Below are 12,093 nucleotides of genomic sequence, written 5' to 3'. Positions count from 1 at the left end.
CTCTCCACGTTTGTATTTTTCTTTTATCCATCACTCTGTCACTTTCTTTCCCCTGCCCTGTCCTCTTCAGCTCAGCTAGCTGTGACTGGTCATTAAAACAAACATTAAGCATTCTGCAAATCTACAGCTCCTCCATCTCCTCGCCAGTGCCAGTAAAACAGAGCAGCCATAATGACACCCGCAATGGCAACACTTGACAATCAGGGATAGGGGGAAGCAAGAGTATCTCCTATTACTGGCAAAAGCAAAGCTATTAGAGTGGAGCCAAAGGGTACATTGGGTTGGCGTAGAAATGAGTGTTGTGCAAAGAGGCTCTCCATATTGGTCTGATGTTTCATCAGCAAGAACGTTCACATTCAGTGAGATTGGTAATGGTAAAATAAAGATAAAGTGATGCAGAAGTGTGTACAGTAAAACTACTTGGGAGAAAGCTGAGGCACATACAGTAAAACACTCTCCAATGTTATTCGGTCTTAAGCTTCCTCCCACTCTTTTTGTTGTTTTTGCCATAACTTATAATTTCATCAAAATGAATTCTACATCCTTTACTGCTCTGTGGTTTCTTACCTGACACAAAGGAGAATCTCTTATTCCCTGAACTTATGGAAGATCTACCGTAGGAAAAACATGTGGTAGGGTAGTTTAAAAGAGGACTTGGGAACGTGAGAATCGCACAGTTTCGCTCTCGCACCTTGTTTACCTTGAGCCAACATGAATGATACATGCCTCGAAACATACATCTGCGCTTACATCCATAATTCATAGACCAAATATACATTGGGCAGGTCTAACAGTGTTATTTCATACACAAATCCTGAAGAGAAAATAGATGCAAGGACCAGGGAATTCCATTATCACTGAGGTGAAAGGTGAAAATGCCTTCACTCTCTTCTCTGGCAAGGTCAGAGAGATGTCATGGAGTAGTGCAGGAGAGAGATTTAATTTAAATGATGTAAAAGGTCTGTGGAAGAGCAAAGAAATAGAAATAAGAAGCCTAGGCAAAGTTTGTGACTGCAGGGCATGTGCTGCTTACGTAGACTATGTCCTTGCTTCTTTAATGCACATGTCGCATGCATTAAATGTTGTAAGGAGATGCTTAATAATTGATGTTAATACTCAGAGTAATCAAATGTTTTGGGTCTACAGAAGCAGAAATGTGGCATGTAGCCTCAAGCTCTTCAGCAGCAAAACACAGCCAGCAAATCAATATGTGGTCGGTAAACCATCACATTATAAACAGCACAATCTCTGAGTGCATACACACAAGCACACAGGCGTGAACAGCAGATGGATCCAAAGCAGCTGAAAGGATGTGGCGCAAAGTTTGATTTCTGCTAAGTAACCGATTCACCTGTAATAGTTTTCTTTGTCTTTGACACAACGGTGACACCGAATATCTACCCGAGGAGGGAATACAAAATATTACAGTTCATTATTATATCAGCCAATGAATTTCTGGACAGATTTCAGACGGACATTATCGGAGATGCCTCGGGCCTCTCTCGCTGGCGTGAAAGATGGTGGTCATTTGGCTAGACGAGGGGCGGGGAGGACCCCCTCCTAGACTGGAGCAGACGGGTGCAGAGGAGCCTAGGGCTGGCTGTATTAATGAACAGGCGGTGCTGAAAGGGACAGGTTCCTGTAATGCTGATGAATGGTCATTACAGAGCAGAGACGAGAGAGGAGAGCAGAAGGGGAAGAGAGTGTGGGGGGGGGGGGAGTACAGCGAAGTGGCCACCGAGGGAGCAGCGGTGAAAAAAGGCTTTAATTTGCACCTCAGATTTCTGTAAACTCGTTTATCATGTCAGCAGTGTCACTGTTCTCCACGTGTCTTCTTCCCCATCCCTCTCATTGCCCCCACCTGACACAAACCAATGTTTTTCTCCAGATATCACTGTGTATTCCTTGAGCCAAATAGTTTCTCATCATAGTTGTTTTTTTTATTATTTTCGGACCCCAAATTCAAAGGCACTATCTCGTCTCACATTAGTTCATGGACTCGTCTAAGAAGGTTTTTGAATCTCTTCCATCATTTGAATGGTTGTTGGGGGCTGTGTGTGGACAGTTGATGTCTTCTCCTCTCCATTAGGCCTGATTGAGCAGCTGGGGCTTTAAAGGTCAGGAGAAGGAGAAAGCACCGGGAGATATATGCTCACAAGAAACATGAACTGAATGGAGGCCCCCTTACTCTACTGTAGCCCTCATTAACTCCTCCTGGCCTACAGCTGTTTAGATCATCGGTGGGGAGTACGAAGAATGCTATTTTTACAGACGGTGGAATTGATCTGAGAAGAACATTTTTCAAATCACTCTCTCTACTTCACAAAACATATTCATTTCAAGTCAACGTGACTGCTTCGCAGCTGTATGCCAATGTATAACACTCACACTATAAAAATTAGCTTTACAAATTCCAATATTACATTTTCAATATAAGTAGACCCTCTACCAATTTGAGCTTGACCAGCTTTTGCGCAGCTGGACATTTATTCAAAAATGTTCATCTGAAAGCAAGCTTCCAGGCAAGCATCTTTTAATTTCAGTAATTTCTCTTCCCGATGCCCAGTGATTCCTGCCAAATGTTAATGGCACATTTTCATCATGATTTTGTGCACTGAGTTTAATAACCCAAGGGGCTTCTGATGCTCATCCAACATACTTTCTGGGTCACACCTGCAAGAAATGGCCCATAGTGCATTTCAGTTCAGTCGGTAGGCAAATGCCTCTCCATTAGAATGCCTCTTGGCAGCCATGTAGTAGCCCCCGTCTGTCTAATTGTAATTCTATAGTGCATAATCTTGAATTTGTAATACACCATATTTATTAATGCATCAACTCTGTGCCTAGTGATGCTCGGCATAGATGGCAAATAGCAGTGCATCCACAGTAATTAGGGGGTTTATGCTCATACAGTGGCAGTACACATACTAGAGCAGTTGACTGTATTTAGAGAAAATTGTATTTTTGCTGTTGTTGCACTTGTTTATTGTTTATAATTTGGTAAAGGACATTTGTGTATTCACATTGGATGAATAAGCCCCACAGCTCGACAAGCTGATTCCTTTTGTTAATCCAGGAAGTAGACTCCAGTGTAGTGCCTTAGGGAGATTACTAATATGTGTACAAATTCTCTGTGGCTCAGCCAATATTAGCCTTCTCTGTCAGAAAAAGGAGAAAGCACCGCAGCCTTTACACTGATGATTACTAATCAACCATGTGCACTCTTCTCTCTCCTTCTCTTTCTGCAGTGGGAGGAGGTGAGTGGCTATGATGAAAACCTCAACACAATCAGGACCTACCAGGTGTGTAACGTCTTCGAGCCCAGTCAAAACAACTGGCTCCTCACCACCTTCATTGATCGGCGTGGCGCACAGCGCATCTATGTGGAGATTCGATTCACCGTGCGTGACTGCAGCTCCATCCCCAACGTCCCTGGCTCATGCAAGGAGACGTTTAATCTCTATTACTATGAGACTGATGCTGTCATTGCCACTAAAGGCACCGCCTTCTGGATGGAGGCCCCTTATCTCAAGGTGGACACCATTGCTGCAGACGAAAGCTTCTCGCAGGTGGACTTTGGTGGACGCCTGATGAAGGTCAACACGGAAGTGAGGAGTTTCGGCCCATTGTCTAAAAATGGCTTCTACCTGGCCTTTCAGGACTATGGCGCCTGTATGTCTCTGCTGTCAGTCAGGGTCTTTTATAAAAAGTGCCCAAGTGTGGTCCAGAACTTTGCAATCTTTCCAGAGACCATGACAGGGGCTGAGAGCACGTCCCTCGTCATCGCCAGAGGTATCTGCATTCCCAACTCAGAGGAAGTAGATGTCCCCATAAAGCTGTACTGCAATGGAGACGGAGAGTGGATGGTTCCTATCGGTAGCTGCACATGCAAGGCTGGGTTTGAACCTGACAATGGCAACGTATGTCGAGGTAAGTAATAAGTAGATCTAGATACATTTGTCAAAACATCCTATAGTTGTTATTTGACAGTGTTATGTCTGCTACTTGCAAGCCCCCTATGTACAATGTATTGCTACACATAATAGAACAAATCACTTCATTGAAGTCCGGTGACATAAAGTTGTGCTATTTTAGCATTGCACATAACAAGGTTGCATATAACAGCTTTTCCGCATCAATGGAACAGCGGATTTGATTGTGTTTCATGCGTTTTGCTGAGCATGATGTGTGCCACGCTTCTTCCTTGATCACCGCGCGTGCTAGAAAGGCACATTACCAGGATTCCTAATCTGTAGCGAATGCCAGCCTTCTGTGCAGCCTACTTTACAGATGGTGAGAGGTTGGATTCTGCCTCAGTAGGATGTGCGGAAGACAAAGTTCTAAGGAATAGGAAATGACGCACATAAAAAGGCAGGGTTAATCCGGGTTTTCGGTTCAAACTGTTACTCCCTTTCTGTCTGTCCTCTAATGCACCGTTACGCTTTGCACCCTGTTATTCGCACGCACGCGCACACACACACGCACACACACACATGTACAAAGAGTAAATTTGCTCAAGGTGTCTGATGATAATATGAGTGGCTTTGGGCTCTCAGTGTGGCGCCGTATTGGTTTGCCTGCCTCTGGAGGTTAGCTGGAGAGTGTGTGGAGCTCAGATAAGATTGATTGACGCACATCTGCTCTGATCAATAAACAGATATGACAGTGCCACATATCTACAAAGCACACTGTGTGTGACTGTGTTAACTGTATCCTTCTCGCATTGCTTTACGTCCTAAGCAAAACAAACCCACACTGTAACACACACACACACACAAACACACACACAGTACTTGGAGGAATGATTTTCTAATGAAAATGACAAGGAACAAGTTGGTGTGCCTTTTGTTAGCTCATTACTGGAAGTTTCCATTTCACATCTAATGGTGTCATCTCGTCTCATAACAACCGTGTTTTACATTATTCACAGGTCATTTCATTACACATTTGTTTGTATGGTTTTTATCTTTTCTTTCAGTGTAGGTTTCATTTCATTTGCATATCTTAAATGCAACTTTTTATTCTAACCCACACTTAATGCATTGTGTGCAAACTAAACAGATAGAAGACGTTAGTTTGCCTGCTGTGAATCTTTATTCCGGTGGGGGGATGTTCCAAACAACTACAGCATCATCATGTCTAATAGAAAGTTTCAAACTGATTACTAAAAAGGTGACAGCCTTTTGAGCTAAACAAGATGTTATGAACACAGGAAGGACCTAAAACACAGGACACGGACAGGAAGGTGGTTGTAGCACACAGAGTTTTTTATTGGAGCGGAGGATCTGCATGAGGGGTTGATAGCAGCACCGAAGAAGGGAGAGAGGGACAGGGCTTGCCTGGATGTGGTATGAGGGAAAGCGTAGCAGGCAGGGCTAGCTAGCTAGGAAGTTGCGGACAGGTAGGAAGAGAGACAAGCAGGAGACAGGCTGGCATGTGATGTTCCAGGGACACAAGAGAGACAGGTTAGAAACATAGAGATAACAGATCACAAGAGATGTATATATATAAGTAAGTTGGATTGGCGTAATTACCACATTGGAGGAAACAACAATCTGGCAAAGAGTGGTTGGAGAGCCGGGGTAGATGCTGCGTTTTTAGGCCTTTTATTAGATCAGACAGCTTTAGATATGAAATGTAATGCTAATTTAATAATTGATACTGTTTATTGATTGCCAATGGGGAAATTACAATTTGCACTCTGTTTTATTAGTTATCACTACACACGTCAGAGGGAGTGGGCTGCCAGTGCTGGACCAGCACCCTGAAAGCGGAGAGAGAGTGTACGGGCACCACCATGCTCCACCAGGCGCCCCTTACTTTTGTTTATAATGTATAATTCAAGCAACCATATATAATTCAAGCAACCACCTGACCAATGTAACTGCAGTCTAATTTTCCTGACTTATTTAACCAGCTTGTTCTGATAAAATGTACTTTTTTGTAAAAAGCTGGTCGTTTCCACGGAGAATCTTTATATGACGACATATACTGTTGTACCACATGTTTTTGGATTGACTATGTGTGGCTCCCTTTAGACTAGTTTTATGGCCATATTCCAGAGCTAATCATTAGTGGATGTGAAACATTTAGTTTGAAGGTTAAGCATGAAAGGTACAGTTCAGTACAGGAATTTTAGAGCAAATTAGCCAAATCCCCTTGCCTGTCCTCTATCACAAACACACCTTCAGGCTTTAATGGATGAATATTGTTTGTCCCCAAAAACTCACGTGATGCTGATCAATGTATTGTCCATCTTTTCTCAACAGAATTTCGTTTTTTTTCTCCCATTATTTACCTAAAGCTTACCAACACTCACAGCACAGTAATTGGAGCCTGAAGTACCCCCGACTGTTGGTAGGAGCTTCCTGTGGCTTGTGTTAGTTTGAGGCATTGGCACTGCTGTAAACACCACAAACACACAGGCACATACACACACACGTTCACCCGGTAGGCATTGCACTATAAAGACGCTTTGAATAGAGGAGGAGATGTATATTTCCACTAATTCCCACAATCCCCCTGACTTCCTTCTCTAAGTACCCACAACAAGTAGACTTCCTGCATGATGGGAGGTAAAAAAAAAAACAGCATGTAGAGGAAGGGAGAGTATGTAGCTGTAGTAGAAAATTGAATAAACCTGTAAATGTTGCGTAGGTTGACCTTAAGTGAAGTCTCGAACACACACACGCACACACACACACACACACACCACACACACACACACCCACACACACACACACACACACACACACACACACCCCACACACACCACACACGAGAGAGACAAGAGATGGACAGGAGAGAAACAGATGATGTTGCCGTTTCTATCTTTCATAACAACCTTCCTCTCAGGAGACTTGTATGAAATCTGTACCTCTCTCATCTCCACTGAGAGGGCTCTCCAATAAGAGCAATCCCAACCTTTTATTTTCCACAAAGTCTCTTTCATGGGCTTGTGATCCATTATTTAAACAAGCAAATCTAACCTTAAAGTGCTTGTGGAAGCTGAGTACGATGGGCAACCAATCAATTGGGGGCCGGTGCAATAACATGGCCTCAGCATTGGGTCTGAAGTAATTGCTCATTAGAGATTAAGTATCAGGAACAGGAACTGAAGAAATATGCACGCTGAAATGGTTTCCCTTATTGAGAGCAATATGAGAAGCAAAGGTGTTACATAGAAAAGGGAAGGCACTGCGGTGCTTAAAAGCACAGTGGGTAATCAAATTAGCTATGCTAATCTGATATTGTTTTACAATATTGTCCAAATATATTGTAGGGAAAATAAAGTGTAGACACAAATGTCCGCCTACTCAACATCCGCGGTGTTGAATATGTGAAATTTGTCCGCTCGGTGTAGCCTATTTGTGAATGGTTGGTGGGAGACCGTAAACATCATGCATTAACATTAATTTGACAGGCTTAAGCCAATAAATGACAAAATAATAAGTCTTAGTTGATATCAAACACTGTGTGTAATGTATATTAACATTTTCACATAACAACCAAACATCCGGGCTACCATCTGCTACTGTACATGGCATAAAAATGCTGTTTCTGTGTCAGTCACAGAAAGGTGTCAATCATGCACAAATCTATCGTTTTTGATACATTTGTTTCTGCATATAGTGAAAAAGTGCTGTGGAAAATTACAAATGTTGTTTTTAAGTGACGAATATTTTTACAGGATTATCTATTCAATTCATTGTTATGACAAAGACAACTCTAATTGCAACTGTGTGGTGTGGGTGTGTGTGTGTGGTGGGGTGTGGTGGGGTGTGTGTGTGTGTGGGTGTGTGTGTGTGTGTGGTGTGTGTGTGGAACCCTTGTACCTGATTGCATTTTCTCTAATCTATATGTTTCAATTAGGACAGGTAGCATGGTGTGTGTGTTTAGTTGTGTGGTTTTGCGGTGGTGTGTGTGTGTGTGTGTGTGTTGTCAGGGGAAACAGAGAGACCATGTTGTGTTGTTGTTTTGTAAAAAATGATGCCAGGTGCCATCCTCATACAAAGCTCCCCAGCTCCCACACAAGCCATTTGGGTATCCCCCCCCCCCCCCCTTCTCGCTTTCTCTCCCTCCCTCTCTCCCTCTCTCTCCTCCTTGGCTGTGTAAGCAATCTGCTAAATATTTTATCACCTCCCTGTTAAATCGAGCAGAGACACTCCGAATAGCACCCCACTACCTCCACCAACGCAAAGCCTGCGTTGTACGTGTGTGTGTGTGTCCTTTTCAACTCCAGCGCCTAACAAAGCCTGATTTGATGGTTTTACTGAACATGGTCGCTTTGGGGTCCCCAGCTGAGTGATTGATAGAATCACCTTGATTAGGGTTTGCTTAACATCCGTCTCTGTGTGTGTGTGTGTGTGTGTGTGTGTGTGTGTGTGTGTGTGTGTGTGGTGTGTGTGTGTGTGTGTGTGTGTGTGTGTGTGTGAGTGTGAGTGTTTTTCTTTAATAATCTGATATAATCATTGATCATTTTAATGTTCCTTGTGTTCTCATATACGGAGTGATTAAAACTCCCTGGTAAAGTAATTATTCTGACGTTTAAACTCTTAAAAGTGAGTTATGTGGGATGCATTGCTTCAGAGTAAACGGGGCTAAATGCCATACTATGAAGAGCAATTCAAAAGTTTGCACTGCCTGTTCTTCATTGTGCTGTTAACACTTTTTCCTGTGGGGAACCACATTTTCTATGAGCTGACGAACGCCTGCCTGGAGTCTATAAAGCAGTCTTATTATATAAAGCCCCTTTTACTATATTTTGTCTTCGTTTGTAATTGGTTAACCATGCTCCAAGCTTATTGCTTCTCTATTTTTTAACCTCGGTGGGCCATTCCTATTCAAAGCACACAGCTGCTCAGAGTCTTTGTAACCACATGGACTTGGAGACTGGGACGAGGACAGTGGATAGAAAAAGCATTGTAAGTGAGGGATTATGGTTTCAGCTATAACTATGTGTATGCAAGTGAAATAAGATACATAATGACAAATGTTATTATTATTCATAATACTTTCTGGTAACCTAATTGTGTAACTCATGAAATCTAATGCACTATCCATGATGATCTATTTATTTAGTTGGGTATTTAAGTAATTTCTCACCAGAGCAGTCCTAATATGAATCTTCTCATAGTTTCTCTTACCGTTAGGCTTCAGAAGGCTTTTGACACGCTGGCACATTAATATTACAAATATTCAAATAACTTTATTTAACATTCTGCAGGCTGACAGTGGCAGCGGGATATTCACAGCCCATTGAGCAAGTGCACTTCCCTGGGCTAAGTGCCGATTCATCATGGCTGCCTTACTCCTGTCTAATGGCTGCCATCATGGGGCGCGAGCACACACACACACACACACCCACACACCCTGCTCCACATACCTAACACACATCTTGAGCATACGCACAGAACAAGTGTGAGTTCTTCCATGTGTGTGTTTTTAAATTGTGGTGTTTCAGGGACATTATTAACCATAGCCTGGAACCCCAACATGCACCCCTATAGAGTAAATCGTCATGGACACCTACCTGCTGGCTGATTTCTCTGTATTAGAGAGATGAGAGAGTCTAAGTGAAGAAGAAAATAATTCTTTCAAATGCTATCTGAAACACATAAAGAATTAAAATTTGGCTTTGGAAGCTATTTACGTTAAACATTTGGTTTTACAGTGTTTCGCTTCACTAACGCTTTGATTAGGTTTTTATTTCTCTTATGTGAGTGTTAAGGATCTGGCAGACAGGACCCACATAGGCCCGGTAAGCTATTAGAGCCAATTCCAGCCCATTTGGCCTTGTCTACTTCTGTTCTACAGACGTTTACTTCATTTGCAGAGAAGCATCCATGTGTACTCAGAGACACACACACACACACACACACACACACACACACACACACACACACACACACACACACACACCAACATCTACTAAGTCACCTTGAAGCACAATTAAGTAAGCGTCTGACACGCCCTGGTGCTATTAGTCGTAGTAGTAGTGGGAGGAAAAGCTGTAAGAAAGAGCAGAGAGTAAAAGACGTCTTGTTTCCATGGCTCTCAATAGGCTGAATAGGGGGATGGCAGAGAGCAGTGGTGAAAGAGTGTGCCCCAAACAAAGAATCTTAAAGAATTTAAGGCCCAAATAGAATGTTTGTAATGACCCCAAACACAGATGCACTGCTCTCACTGCAACGGCAGAGTCAGTCCCTAATAATGCCAGGGGAGTCCAGGGATTTTGTTCCCACATAATGGGAAGACCCACCACACACAGAGCTGTTCTTATCCACCATGAAGAGACACATACTTCTACTCCTATTATTTTTCACTCTCTCTGTCTCTCCTTTCAGTCGTTTCTTTTTTGTCTGGTTTTATAATGATCAGTCCCGTACAGGCAATGTGTTTGGTCACTGGGCTTCTTTTTTTTTTCCAAGCATGTCATTGTCATCGCTCACTTGGTCTTTCCCTTTGCCGCTGCACAGGAACTTTTTCAAGAAGGCTCCGCATTTCGACCTGACATCTTTTCCACTTTTTTTTTTTGCCAAATCCTTTTCAGTTCTCGTCTTGTCTCGTCTCGTCTCGTCTCCTCTCCTCTCATCCCACTGAGGGACACAGGGAGACAAAGGACCCCGAATATTCAGCAGATGGCTTGGTCCCCACTTAATTTGCCAATGTCACCCTCGCTGGCAAAACACAAAAGCCCAACGCTACAAGGGGCTCCACTTCACCCTCTCACCCTAACCGTGACCCCCTATCAATCAAATCCCCTTTACCTTACGCTGTTAAGTCATGATTGCACATTTCAGAAAACAAAGACATTTACATATTTTTGGGAGGATAATTTTTTGGGGCATTTTAGGTCTTTATATATGTATCTGACAACTGAAGGGGGAGTAAGACAGGGGGAATGACATGCAGCAAAGGGCCGCAGGTCATAGTCCAACCCGTGGCCGCTGCTTCGAGGAGAACAACTCTATAAATGGCTGCTCTCTCTACAAGGTGAGCTACCGAGGCGCCCAACAATGACATTTTCAATGATGCTGTGGAAAAGTGTCAGTTTCTATTTCCGTGTTAAAACTGTCTTCACTCTCCTTGTACTTTTCTTCCCCCGCTACTCACCTCTACTTTCTTCTTTCCTCTTTCCCACCTCTGGAGAATGCTCCGGCAGGCAGTAATGAGGAGACGTGGTGAGCCTCTCCACAGACCTCCCCCCCTGGTTGAGAAAGTACAAACAGCCCCCTCTCCTTCGCTCCTCATTTGTTGATTCTCCCTGTGCCTCATCACTGTCAATCAATATTCACTGTTCGGCTAATATAACACGGCCAGGGCTGTTCGGTTTGACGGCAGAGGGACACATTTCACTCCTAGGAAATTGTCTCATTCTTTCCTGGAGGTTATCAGCAGCAAGATGATAGATGTGGATTAGTCAAGGTTATGTTGTGGAACTTGTGGCCTGATAATCTAATTACAATAGAATTGCAATTCTAGTAGGGCCAATATACCTCTGTTCATTCCATATGCAGTGAGAATAGACAACAAAGCAACTAAGGAAAGGTTGGCGGCGTGTCAGGCTGGAACAAAGTCCACATTTTCTATTACTGGAGTAGATTAAAGCATCAGAGTGAAACAACAAAAAACATATGTCCCTACATGCAGAATCGCAAAAAATGGTTTTGGTCCATTTGATTTCTTGGGTAGACAGTAGTTAAAATGAAAACTATTAATAGCAAAGTCAAGAGTAATGGAAAAAAAAAAAAACGGATTTTAAATGGAAATATAAATGCTTTTTGTAATTATGTAAAACACAACTAAAACAAACACAAATTCCATTAGTTTCCTTTGTGTTGGGGTGGCAGCAAATACTTCTGACTGATATCTCAAAACTGTCTTGCGTTTAGAAGAGAAATTATGTTGTTTGTACTTTTAGGTAAATGGACCTTTTAGTGTTAAAGGTGCACAGTTCAACTGATGAAGAGGATGAATTTGTCGTCTCACAGGCAGCTTCCTGGAGTCTCCCAGGGTGCAAACCTTTGGTTGTTGAGGTTTCAGAGTCTGTAGATGGACTGATTGAGCCTGCTCAGCATACAGTACAGTCAG

The 12,093-nt window shown here is 42.9% G+C and overlaps 1 protein-coding gene across 3 annotated transcripts in view; it reads left to right on the top strand.

The window, feature by feature from the left end:
* The window catches only part of ephb1 (EPH receptor B1), a 176,354-nt gene that overhangs the window by 73,617 nt on the left and 90,644 nt on the right, over positions 1-12,093 (top strand). For all 3 annotated transcript variants that reach the window (XR_004334336.1, XM_032531327.1, XM_032531326.1), the window contains exon 3: positions 3,249-3,930. Coding sequence is in view for 2 of the 3 variants with exons in the window: in XM_032531327.1 (XP_032387218.1) it covers positions 3,249-3,930 (682 nt within the window). In the remaining variant the exon portion in view is untranslated. The remainder of the gene's footprint in view (positions 1-3,248; positions 3,931-12,093) is intronic.

The sequence above is a fragment of the Etheostoma spectabile genome, chromosome 12 (assembly GCF_008692095.1).
Source record: "Etheostoma spectabile isolate EspeVRDwgs_2016 chromosome 12, UIUC_Espe_1.0, whole genome shotgun sequence".
Taxonomy (NCBI): Eukaryota; Metazoa; Chordata; class Actinopteri; order Perciformes; family Percidae; genus Etheostoma; species Etheostoma spectabile.
The sequence above is the reverse complement of the archived record's forward strand: the minus strand, read 5'-3'. Positions and strand labels throughout refer to the sequence as shown.